Here is a 13,624-nt window from a genome sequence, read left to right on the forward strand (position 1 = left end):
AGTGGTTTGGTCTGATTGAGTGAGTGAGAGTGGTTTGGTCTGATAGAGTGAGTGAGAGTGGTTTGGTCTGATAGAGTGAGTGAGAGTGGTTTGGTCTGATTGAGTGAGAGTGGTTTGGTCTGATAGAGTGAGTGAGAGTGGTTTGGTCTGATAGAGTGAGTGAGAGTGGTTTGGTCTGATTGAGTGAGAGTGGTTTGGTCTGATAGAGTGAGTGAGAGTGTTTTGGTCTAATTAAATGAGTAAGAGAGTGCTTTGGTCTAATTAAATGAGTGAGAGAGTGGTTTAGTCTGATTGAGTGAGTGAGAGTGGTTTGGTCTTAGTGAGTGAGTAAGAGTGGTTATGTCTGATTGAGTGAATTAGTGAGTGGTTATGTCTGATTGACACTGAGAGTGGTTATGTCTGATTGAGTGAGTGAGAGTGGTTTGGTCTTAGTGAGTGAGAGAGTGGTTTGATCTGATTGAGTGAGAGAGTGGATTGGTCTGATAGAGTGAGTTAGTGGTTTGGTCTGATAGAGTGATTCTTTTGGTCCGATTGATTGAGTGGTTTAGTCTGATTGAGAAAACAGTTTAGTCTGATTGGGTGGTTTGGTCTGGGTGAGAGAGAGAGAGAGAAAGAGAGCGTTGTTTGGTCTGAGAGAGTTATTGACTGATTGACTGGTTTTGTCTGATTGAGTGAGTGAGAGTAGTTTTGTCTGATGGAGTGAGTTAGTGAGTGGTTTTGTCTGATTGAGTGAGTTAGTGCGTGGCCTGGTCTGAGTGAGGAAGTGGTTTCGTCCGACTGAGTGAGTTAGAGAGTGGTTTTCTCTGTTTGAGTGAGTCAGTGAGGGAGTGGTTTGGTCTGATTGAATAAGTGGATGAGTCGGTAGATTAATATATTTGTACTGGAGTCGGCAGATTGCCGTTTGCGATTTTTATTGTAATCAGTTTAGTAGCAGCTCCCTGGTAGAATATTTCTATTGCTTTTTGCAGCGTTCTACTGCGTCATTACCATCTTACAGACATACCATGGCGGATAAGACAAACCACCGTCCTAACCATATCATTGATTCCCTAGTTGAACACTGAAAACAGCAGTAGGAATATTCGTTGAATTGTTCGTACTGCAGACTCCACCTCATATCGAAGTGTGCGTTCGAGTCATACTATACTGGACAACAAAAGAAACGCAACTCAGGCTTTTTGTGGAGTTCGTAAATGGGGATTCTTGACAGGCATTTTGAAGTTGGTATTTAAAACGTCTTTTACTTTAAGTTTTTAAATAGAAGACATAAACATGAGCGCTTACTTTTATGCGATTTCCTTTCTCTAACACTTGCGTTTCTTTTGCTGTTCTTTATATATTATATATGCAAACAAACAACCAAACACCGTCTTTGTGGTGCACAATTTTATTGCAGTTTTTTAGATGCTCTTGGAGGGCTGACCGAGTTTTGACAAAACAAGGTATCGACAACACACGGACATATTTTCTGCATCACCAATCAATCCCTTACATCACATTCCACAATAGGGAACCATAACGCAAACACGGCTCCATTTCACTGAGTGATCTTATATAACGTTACGACAGTAGAAAGTCTGCGGTTAAGACAAAAGTGTAAACCTGAGAAAACCTGTGAGACGAAACCCATTGATATTGTACGAATGCAGTATGGGTAAAAACTAATGTTTTAGTTTCCTGTTGGTTTCAATGACAGTGACAACCTGCTTTTTAACTTTTTCAAGAAAATTGTATTTTTACTTGAGCTGATGTAATACCAATGTTGACAATTTCATAGATAACGACTTCTTTATTTTGTGTGTGTGCGACTTTGTGATAGAGATTCTGGTACCTTTGTCAAGCAGTTGACGAAATATAGAAGTTGCATTCCATGAAATTATACTTCCCAACTTCCCAACTTCCAAAATACCACTCAAAGAAATGCTATATTCTCAGTAAATCAGGTGCTAAGGGAGGAAACTCAGCAGTGAATGCCGACAGAAGCAGCTCTGCACATCGGACGCTCAGGGAGGCAATTTCTCAAAGCATGTACTAAGGGCGACAACTCTGCATATAGGACAATAATGGGGGAGGTGGGGTGCGCAACTCTGAGCAGCGGATGCTAATGTGGCAATGCTGCAAACCGGATGCTGTGACACGACACAGGGTCCTAAGGGAGGCAACTACTTTGCACATCCGTCGCTATGCAGGCAACTCCACAAAGAGGACCAAGAGAGTACTAAATGGAGTCGTTCCGCACACCGGAACCCTTTGAAGCCAACTCCAGACAGCGCACATCTAAATTTGCTTTCATGAGCCAAACCATATGTCAGCAAATTATCAAAAACCGAAAATCATGGGATTTTATCATGGAATATTTCTAAGCATCAATCAAACTGTCACGTATAGAGACAAAAAACGGCTTTACAATGTTAAACTACCGAATGTCACGTTGTAACATAATCTACATATTGTTGCAAAAGCATACTCCGACAAAGTACGTGACAGATCGATTTAAATAATCTAACACACTCCGTAAAGACTCAGCATTTTCCCTTGCCTACATAGTAGGTACACCAATGCTCAATAAATAGCATCTTTTACAGTGATGTAGCAGCCATTGTCAAAATTATTTTAAGCTCGCGAACCAATCAGTATGTAGTGTTCTCAAATGTCGTGGTAGAAACTCGTCATATAAGCCACTGTACACGCTAAAACAAAGGTTGGCTATGCTTTCAGATAAAGGGGTGGGGAAATCTGAGACGAGGCAGTGGTGGTACGTGTTTCTCTTACTACACTTCCATAAATCTTACAACGCGAACGTCTTCTTCACGGCAGCACAGGTTCTGACTGCCGCAGCGATCGAACAATTCGACGGTGATGTTGGGCAAGTCCATGGCATTGGGGCCACAGAAATTGCCGGGAATAACAAACAGACCACTTAAGAATGGTCTGTATGTGCTGCCACACAACATCATCAGCCTTATGTTTCGCACTTGTAAGCGGTTAACATATGTCTCCGCTGAGAACGCTGTGGTGTTGATTGCGACGCGCGTTATGTTGCCGCAACTGTCGTCGATGACGACGACGGCGTATATTTGCTGCTGCATGTCACTCCCGCAGTAGGGTGCACATCGAACTGTCCAGGGACGGCTCAAGTTCACTTCTGTCAAACAAGATGAAAGTTAATCAATGTAGGGTCAAGGATCATACATTATAACCAAAACAAAGGGCAGTTCATAATACATTTGTGTATGACCAGGGGAGTTTTACTGAATAATCTTTTGGAATTTTTTTACATATGTCTCATTTATTTGCTATTTATTTATCTATCTATCATTATCAGTTCTCTTTTGTTTTGGGAGTGGGGTGGGGGGGTGGGGGGGGGGTCACTGATTTTGTACATACGGGGGTTGGGGGGCACTTCCTATGTACAAGGCATTTACATGCTCCTCCTTCATCAAAGAATGAGTGTCGGCGGGAGGGCAGTGTTTCTGTGATATTTTCGTGATTGCGATTCTGTTGCGATTCAATTCACTCCCTCACTTTAACAAATATTATTCTCACCGCAATCATCCGCTGACGTTCCAACTAGTAAGCTCTCCCTGGCCATCTCCCTGGCCATCAGAGCGACCGCTGTCCGTGGACAGTGCAACGCTCGATTGAAGCCTGAAAGAGAAAAGAATTGTTGTTATAAAATTTGAAATTACTCGAATTTATGAACAAGTGATTCAAATCTGACGCTGTAGTTTAAAGGCCACGTTTCTAAGACTGTAGTAGAGTGTAGTCTCACTGTCCCTGCACTATATCATTTCCCATTTCACCCAGTCCAGGTCGGGTAGCCTAGTGGTTAAAGCGTTCGGTCGTCACACCGAGATCCGAGTTCATTGTTGGAATATGGTTAAAAGCGGCGTAAAACAAAACTAATTCATCCAGTCAACTCATCAGTGCGAAACCTCCAAATAAAGCTATAGATTTCCTCAGGTTATGCGTGGGTGAGGTTTACGCTGCACTCAGCAAAAAAAAATCGAGTCTCTTGGATTAGGTGTTTGGCTATTTTGTCCACAAAGCTTCGAAGGGTTGGTGTGAAGTATAGACCATGGCATTCCTCACAAGACGGGTAGCGCGGGCAGCGCACGTGTAGGACACGGGTAGCACGTGCATGGCAATATATCGGCTTCCTGTCGCATCCCATTTGAAATTAGACTTAGCTTCATTATAAACGTAAGTTGACGTAAAAAATAATTATAACTTTTATGCTGAAACTATTAAGGATGTATCCACCATGGAGTCCCACTATCACTATAAAGAGAAACAGGTAGGAGGGGTCGTCTCAAAAGCAAAACCAGGACGAGTGTAGCAGACAATGGTTGGGATCGGGCTCGGGGATTGAGAAATCAGCTAAAACATGTATATGATAATCCCATAGGAGAAATAAACTGTGGAAGAGCACGGCATGTGAAAACAATTTTAAAATAATATCCAATGCTGTATGTCTTCGTGTGGTCATGCTACCTGTACATTTTGAGACATTTAATTTTATTCTGTGGGTATCACGTATCATACTATTTTACATGTCGCAGCATAAACTTTATTGATGTCAATCAATAGATGAGACATAATCAACACACAGGTAAAAGCAAAACATATGTCTTTAAGATGGCCCCTTGTGCCAGTGCGCACAAGGTGTGTCGACGGTGGGTCTTTAGTCTGAGCCAGTGTTTTCAGTAACCAGTCTATATTTTCTCAGCTTTGCCAGATTTTACGAGTAAGCAAGTTTTTCTGGATATCCTCTTACGCATCCCACTGAATTCCCGATTAGACAAAAGTGGGTTATTTCCACATATCCTATGTGCAGTTGTGTAAATATTAGGGATGCAGAGTAACAACCTAGAAACAGTTTTTTTACTATCCCCGACAGTTCATTAGTTGCCTCATCCGGCATTCGAGTATGGACCATACAACCTAGTGATCAAAATCATGAGCATCGATCTACGCAGTAGGGACATGACAATATATGGCAACGGTAACCACCCGAAGAGCCACATTTGAAAACTACCTATGGCCGTTAAAGCCACATTTCAAGTACAAACCTGGTTGCCACGAAACCCACAACGAATAAGGGAATCATTAGGGGTTTTGTTTGTTTGGTTGGTTGGTTGGTTGGTTGGTTGGTTGGTTGGTGTGTGTGTGTGTGCTGTTTGTTTGTATGGGGTTTTTTGTCTTGTTTTTGTGTGTGTGTGTGTTTTGTTTTTGTTTTTTGGGGGGGGGTTCTTTTTGTTGTTTTTTTTTCTTTTTGGTGAAGGGGGGAGTTGTTTTTTGTTTTGTTTTGTTTTTGATGTTGTTCTTTGGGTTTTTTTTCTTTTTACGTTCATTATGTTCTTTAATCTAGCATTTTCTGCTTTCAGTGTATATTCTAATATCTTAATTCCTATGAACAGAATCTGTTCTGAAATAAAATGATGCATGCAAATGGGTCAATGTATGGAAAAGGGCAATTTCAGCTTTAACTCTTAAGAAAATTTATTAAAATTTTGCATTTTTGCATTTATTTCTTCAAGTGAACTACTTTGGTTTGTGTGAATTGTATATCGCTTACGCAAAGATGGTTTTACATAATATTTATTGTGACGTTCCAACTTCAAATCAAATCCTTACCACAGCGGCGGCAAAAATACAGATTTGGGTAAATGTAGGCATAAAGCTTGCTTAAAACACCACCAGCTGTGAAACGGAAAAAGTCCCAAGGCTTCACATATGTGACTGTTTCTAGGTATAATCGTGCAATAAATGGTCACTGTAAACGTTTCGGGTGTTTTTATCATAAATTGTAAACAAACTAACTGAAGCAACAATAGCTCTTATCTCAAACCGTTATCAGAAAAAACACAAAACATTGAATTCCTTTGACATTCACTGAGCTAAAATGCTTCTAAGTAATAACTGGTTGTATAATCACACACAAAAAATCGTAAAAGGTGTTTGAGTACCCACGTGAGGCAGCTAGTTTGATATCCATTATTTACGATAACATGAATAAACATTGCCAGGCTAGCAATTCTCGAAACGTTCGTAGCCCTACGAAGTTCTTAAGCCCATTCTTAACACATTCTTAACTACGATCAATGTTATATATCCTTAGGGCTACGAACCTTTCGAGAATATGGGCCCTGGAGAGCCACGCGCAGTTTTTACTCCGTAACCCTATCAACCAAGATAGCGAGTCTGACCAGCCAATACTATTATATAGCCTGTTTGCATGGAAAACGTACCGATGAATTCCACTTTATACAAAAAGGTAAATCAAATAAAGTGAAATTATGATTGAGAATCCCCATAATTTTACCTTGCCAATTGTATATTTAAATGTAAATAAATTTTCATCTCAGAGTAAAGGTTGTTTAACAAACGATTATATTTATAAATCGTTCTATGTGCTTGTATTACAAGGGGTTGTGCACATTAAATGAAACACCGAGAACAAGTACGGTTGGCCTTAGTTAACGCTTATCACGTACAGCACGTGCATTTGTTTCACTGTTCAAACTGATACGCTCAACACACATGGGTCTTACGGATTGTACAAATAATGGGAATCGAACCATAGTGTCATGCATGACGAGCGAAACCTTTAACCACTAAGCTACCCTATCGTCTCTCTTGCCTATGGTTTTAGTCCACTGGTAACAATATTCCAGCAATATCCCGCCGGGGAACACCAAAAATGGGCTTCACGCACTGTACAAATTTTGGGACTCGAACCCGGGTATTCTGCATGGCAAGTTCAAGTTATAACCACTAGGCTACCCCGCCGCCCCTATCAACGACAGAACATCTGACCATACTCACCCGGTAGGAGTTCCTGGAATTGGTGAGTAGGCGCGATCAGGATCATGACCACAGTCATTACAAACGCTGGTGCTTGTAGTCGTACCATTCTGCTCACACTTGACGGGATGTTCCTGACTGTGGTTCTATCGTTGGAAGAGGACTGACATATATACACATATGTGTTCAAAGGCATTTTTTTGACATATAACAAGAATCAACTGGGCTCCTAAATTTGATCATGTCTGAATGATGTTCGTCACGTAAGCGAAAAAAATAGATTGATGGGAGACGCTGCAGGTCAGTGTGATCTTACTGTGTGATGCACGGGCAATACGACACCTCACCTGGGTGCAATACAAGGAATGGGGGTGGGTAGTTGGGGGGTTATACATAGCGCTTACCTTGGACCTGGAATGAACAATCAGGTTGTGGTGGTCCGTCTAGCGTCCTTGACCAGTGAATGGTTGGTGAGGGATGTTGCACTTAGTGCCATGTTTCATGCTTACGACACGTCATTAACAAAGGTTCAAATGATAGCACATGTAAAGAAAAGTTTCTAAGAAATATTTCAACTAAGAGTGTCATCATGCTTAACGTGTTGAGAAACGTGACATACAGAGAAAAAGTTCAAACCGTACTAGCAAACATCAGTTGTACAGACCAGCCCCAAAGACAAACATAAAAAACCTCGTTCATTCAATATCTTGTGTACTCTTCTCGCCCGTCCAAGACACAAGTGCTTCTTGTTCACATGCTCTTTATCAAATTCAAAAAGAAAGCTTGCGGAATTGCATTCCTTTCCTCCACTAGAGCTCTTCGGCAGTCTAAGTAAACTTATCCTCGGTACTTTTCATTACAACCCACTACTGAGTCTAACTAAACCTTATGGAAGATCTCGTCTGGTAACCCTTGAGATTAACCAGTCAGAACAGCTTACCAAATCGCAAAAGTGGACACTCGCACATACCTTCTGAACTTTTTTATCACGAAAAGGTTCGTACCCGAACGATACCGAATGTTATTAGCGTACGATCGCTTCCGGGTGATGGACACGGCGTACGTACAACCATGAAAACGGTGAGTAAACAGTCGCTGACAGTCGCTAAACTTATCCTCGGTACTTTTCATTACAACCCACTACTGAGTCTAACTAAACCTTATGGAAGATCTCGTCAGGTAACCCTTGAGATTAACCAATCAGAACAGCTTACCAAATCGCAAAAGTGGACATTCGCACATACCTTCTGAACTTTTTTATCACGAAAAGGTTCGTACCCGAACGATCCCGAATGTTATTAGCGTACGATCGCTTCCGGGTGATGGACACGGCGTACGTACAACCATGAAAACGGTGAGTAAACAGTCGCTGACAATGGTGTTTTTGGCGATATTCAAGGATGGCATCTCGCGGAAATATTAGCTAATGGTAACCATGTCAACAGAAACCCCAAAGCATATATACTGCAGGTCAAATATTTGTGTTATATGCGGATTTTGTTTGTGGAGAGATCTGTGTGAAAAATATTTTGAAAATCCCTCCGATCCCTAATTAGTAGCCGTTGTCTGATTGGTTAAATCTATTTAACCGTCTCGCGTTTGATTGGACAGTCATTGGTCGCTCGGAGGTTACCTGACGCGACCTTCTACTAGGTTTTGTTAGACTCAGCGATGGAGTGTAACGAAATACACTGAGACTACGTTTACTTAGACTGAGCTCTTCGGAGTCCTGGAAGATCCATTGGTACTGGATGACGTCAATCGTGTGTAGACTCGGCCGAGTTCATTCAAGGTATTCTCAAATGAGCCTTAAGCCCATCTGTCTGTTATACATAACCCAGATCTTCGCGAGTCTTCCAACTTGTAGAGTAAGTTAGTGAGTTGTGTAGGAGGATAAAGGGGGCTTACAGTTTTGTGTACAGAAACGCAGAATAATATTGTTTTACGCCGTCTTCAACATTATCTCACGTCACGCCGGGTACCAGAGTCCGACTGAAGATGATATATCGGAGAAGCAGGACTATCTGTAATTCATGTTAATACTTTCTTCCATATAAATGCGTTTGTATTTGAAATATGAAATATGATTTTCGGATATAACAGCTATTACTGACATCCTGTGTAATCAGCTGTGATTCGTTTCGACACGACTGAGGTACACGTAATAAGGGTTCAAGTATCGGAATATCTTTTATGAAACATTTTGAGTCAGAAAAATGTTTAACTTACATCAATCATCATGGCAGTCCTAGGGCCTGCACGAACCTTGTCAGTTCGAGTATTATCGTGTGCAGGAGTGGGTGAAGTAACTTAAATAGCTTTCTGGATATATGAGTAATGTCGGAGGCAAGTCTGGACTCATGAAGGTCTCTGACGTTCTCATTAACTACACTCGGGCATTTTGAGTGCGTGGGTTTGGTCCGTAGCTCTTGAATATATGTCAGATGATTCACGAACCCCTGAGTGAGTGGGGTTTTACGCCGCTTTTAGCAATATTCAAGAAATATCGCAGCGGGTCACAATAGTGTTGTCGACTATTGTATTGTTTCTTGTAATATGTACAATGTTGTAAATGATTTCGTTGTGTGTCTAAAACCGCTGTCTGAGTTGCCCACCATGGCCTACTTCTCGCGTCAATCTGAAGTTGACAACTCCTGACAGTCACATGGCGCGACACGTGCGCAGGAAACATGTATTTTCATAATTTACACAGATACATACTCGATGTTGATTGTCAACCGTCCCTGGTTTGTAACTTAAGAAATTCTCTTGTAGACAGTTTTCCTGACTCTAAGCAACTTGTCAATACTAACTTGCACGAAAGTGTATCATGTCTGCAGGATGTCTGTTATAAATCTCTGGCATCCCTCAAACACACATACTAATATGAGGAGTAGTACATTATTACTCACTTCCCCCAATTGCATTACAACACGCATCCTGGCTTTTCTCACCCCTGCTTCCACCACCTTACACATCATCACACAAACGTGCCTTTGGTAGACAATTGTTTCAGAAAGAATTTCTTTGTTTATTTATTTATCTATTTTTCCTAAATTACAACTGGGAATTTTATTATTCAAAGTGGCAACTGTACTTGTTGCCAGATGCAGGCTTTTTATGGCAAGACTTTTTGGTAAGTTCAAATGATTGAAGTCCTTCAAAGAAAACTGTGGGACTGCCTACACGAGGTATTAAAACAATACAGTTTGTATTTGTTAACAAAGGTTTATTGCAAAAAAATATTGTAAAATTATGAATTCTGTGGAAAACGCACAAAAATAATACGTAATGGATAGACTTCAAATGCTATAAAATTGTTGAAACTATTCAAGTTGTTGTTTGATAAATGTTGGGAATATATTTGTTACTTTCATAAGTTTCTAATATTCAATACACATCATATTTGGTGATGTTTGGTTGTCCCTATTTTTTATTCTTACTTGAAATAATCAAATGATTCCTTAGGTCAGTTTTATCCACAGATATGGAAATGTTTGCCCTGATGGAATAAAACAATACTCTCACCCATCACACACTCATTGGTCAGCAAAATTCCAGTTATAGGGCGATGGTCTGAAAATTTGGAGCAGTCAATACAGTTATCAACGTCATGAACATCGATCAAGAAAGTGATGTGATATGATGACATGTGTCAACCAAGTAAGCAAGCAAGACAGATCAAGATCATCACCTCTTACGACATGTATAGGGGCTGAAGATCAGTTCTAACCCGGATCTTCACGGTTAGGTCACCAAGATATTTCTTCATCGATGTTATTAAAACCATTCTTTCCAAAGCAAAGAAACTTAATGTACATAATAAATTAATTTAAAGACTAGTACCAAGTGAGCAAAATTTAAATACTTAAAAAAATTAGTCACACATTTAGTCAAAAGCATTTGTTAAAATGTTTTACTATTTATAGTTTTCGCCCACCCATGCTTTTGATGGCCTTATGGACATAACACATCTGCAAAAGTATCTTTTGCAAGTAATTATAAAGTTGGGACTTCATCCTCGATAACTCCAGGGTATACGTTCCGATAAGTCCCCACTATACCCTGGACGCATCTACGACTCTGCCCGATAACTTTATTACCTCCTTTGGCTGTCTCTTTATCCAATCATGTGCCTATGCTGGGAAGTTGAGTGAACCAATCACAACTCACTTTCGTTTTTAAATTATCTAACCGATTAAACATGGCAACACAAACCATTCAGCGGTACTCTGAAAGAAGTAGAAGGAGTTCTTGTATATGTCGTTTTAAAGTTTCGAGAACGTGTATTGATGTTGGGACTAATGCTGCATCATTAACATTCAAAGCAATCTATCCAGGAGTGAACCAGTGGGGTTTTATGCTGCTTTTTGCAATATTCCAGCAACAGTGAGTGAGTAAGTTTAGTTTAGCTCTCAGCAATATTCCAGCTATATGACGGCGGTCTGTAAATAATCGAGTCTGGACCAGACAATCCAGTGATCAATAACATGAGCACCGATCTGCACAGTTAGGAACCGATGACATGTGTCAACCAAGTCAGCGAGTCTGACCACCGATCCCGTTAGTCGCCTTTATGGCAAGCATGAGTTGCTGTAGGCCTATCCACAGGCAAACTATATGAAGACTGGTCATTTTCTCTACGCTGTGCAACCACATTTGCGCTACAGTTTGCATGTGGCCTATCCTAGCCCGTGAGCTTCACGGGTACCAGCAATATCTTGTCAAGGGACACCAGAAGTGCACATCACGCTGTCAACATCTGGACCTTCAGTGTGACCAGGGTACGCTTAAACCAACACACGCTACCTCACCGTCCCAAGCAACTTATTAACAAAACAGAGAAAACTGTTACTATCAATAAATGGTGCCACTGATATAAGTCTGCCACATTTTGTGTATTATTTAAAATTATATCATAAGTATTACAGGAAAACAGATACTTTTAAACTTTTGAGTTTATTGGGACATCATGACTTACAGAACAATGTAGCACACTTAATATAATATCAAGAAATGAAGAAAGTATACCAGGAAGATCAGTGTAAATGCATATTTTACACACTGGCAAAGTATACATGTATTACTAATTATCACATCATGGATAATATTATCAAGGCACTAAACCCAATATGATAAACGTGACTTGTTTGTTAGCAATTTAATGCTGCATTCAGCAATATTCCAGCTATATGGCGGTGGTCTCTAAATAATGAGTGAGTGAATTTGGTTTTACACCGCACTCTGCAATATTCCAGCCATATAGCAGCGGTCTGTAAATAATCGAGTCTGGACCAGACAATCCAGTTATCAACAACATGAGCATCGATCTGCGCAGCTGGGAACCGATGACGTGCGTCAACCAAGTCAGACAGCCTGACCACCCAATCCCGTCAGTCGCCTCTTACAACAAGCATAGTCACCTTTTACGGTAAGCATGGGTTGCTAAAGGCCTATTCTACCCCTGGACCTTCACGGGTCTTGTAAATCATAATGTAAGAAAAAGCAGTGATCAAAAGCATGAGGCTCAGTCTAGGTAACTGGGATACGATAACATGTGTCCTACCATGTCAGCGTGCCTGACAACCCTTCCCATTAGTCGCCTCTCACGACAAGCATGGGTTACTGAAGTTCACAGGGATAAGGATGGGTAGGAATGAAATAAGAGGAGAAATGGGCAAGACCTCTCTGGAGTCGTGTTTATTGAAACAATTTAACATATATCATGAACAACACCAGTGCCATCAAATGCGCAGAATTCGGCGGATTTCATCCCTGAGATATTCATCTAACCATGATCTTTACGGGTGACAAACTTGACATCACTATCTGATGATTTATGCAGGATGAATAAAAAGAGCTAAGTACACTGTATAAACGTCATTCATCTACCTTCTTGTCCGGAGACTGCTGTGTCTGCTGAGACTGCGGAGTCTGCTGTGTGTGCTGAGACAGCTGCGTCTACCGAGACTGCTCTCTGCTGTGTCTACTCAGACTGCTTTGTCTGCTGCGTCTGCTGAGACTGCTTTGTCTGCTGAGACTGCTTTGTCTGCTGAGACTGCTGTGTCTACTGCGTCTGCTGAGTGCTGAGTCTGCTGTGTGTGCTGAGACTGCTGTCTGCTGTGTGCTGAGTCTGCTGTGTGTGCTGAGACTGCTGTGTGCTGAGTCTGCTGAGACTGCTGTGTGCTGAGTCTGCTGAGTCTGCTGTGTCTGCTGAGTCTGCTGAGACTGCTGTGTGCTGAGTCTGCTGAGTCTGCTGTGTCTGCTGAGTCTGCTGTGTGTGCTGCATTTGCTGCATCTGCTGTGTGTGCTGTGTGTGCTGTGTCTGCTGTGTCTGCTGAGACTGCTGTGTCTGCTGTGTCTGCTGAGACTGCTGAGTCTGCTGTGTCTGCTGAGGCTGCTGTGTCTGCTGTGTCTGCTGTGTGTGCTGCATTTGCTGCGTGTGCTGTGTCTGCTGAGACTGCTGTGTCTGCTGAGTCTGCTGTGTCTGCTGAGACTGCTGTGTCTGCTGAGGCTGCTGTGTCTGCTGTGTGTTGAGACTGCTGTGTCTGCTGTGTCTGCTGCATCTGCTCAGACTGCGGTGTTGTTACACTGTTGACTCGTGATGCCAGTTTGTGATGGTTGTTCTATCAATCCTACTTATGAAGGCAACCATGAATAGTATGGGAACATGATACATTTGAAAGTTCCGTCATCTACTGATGTTGCATAGACATATATCAGGAATATCAGCTGTCTCATACAAGAATATTCCCAACACATGATTCAATCTAACACCCTGATCAAGGCAAATACTTCAAGTTGTCAGAGACAAAAG

General features: G+C 41.4%; 2 protein-coding genes across 2 annotated transcripts; both read right to left on the minus strand.

Annotated features, from left to right (window-relative positions):
• Nucleotides 1–1,371: 1,371 nt before the first annotated feature.
• On the minus strand, nucleotides 1,372–6,946 carry LOC137282751 (uncharacterized). Its single transcript, XM_067814542.1, has 3 exons — nucleotides 6,829–6,946; nucleotides 3,547–3,648; nucleotides 1,372–3,145 (listed from the first exon to the last, which is right to left on the minus strand). The coding sequence occupies exons 1-3, from the start codon at nucleotides 6,914–6,916 to the stop codon at nucleotides 2,772–2,774; spliced, it is 564 nt and encodes a 187-aa protein (XP_067670643.1). The 5' UTR covers nucleotides 6,917–6,946; the 3' UTR covers nucleotides 1,372–2,771.
• Nucleotides 6,947–12,797: 5,851 nt separating this feature from the next.
• On the minus strand, nucleotides 12,798–13,373 carry LOC137275423 (osteocalcin 2-like). Its single transcript, XM_067808170.1, has one exon. The coding sequence runs from the start codon at nucleotides 13,371–13,373 to the stop codon at nucleotides 12,798–12,800; it is 576 nt and encodes a 191-aa protein (XP_067664271.1).
• Nucleotides 13,374–13,624: the final 251 nt, after the last annotated feature.

Source organism: Haliotis asinina, chromosome 1 (assembly GCF_037392515.1).
Source record: "Haliotis asinina isolate JCU_RB_2024 chromosome 1, JCU_Hal_asi_v2, whole genome shotgun sequence".
Classification (NCBI taxonomy): domain Eukaryota; kingdom Metazoa; phylum Mollusca; class Gastropoda; order Lepetellida; family Haliotidae; genus Haliotis; species Haliotis asinina.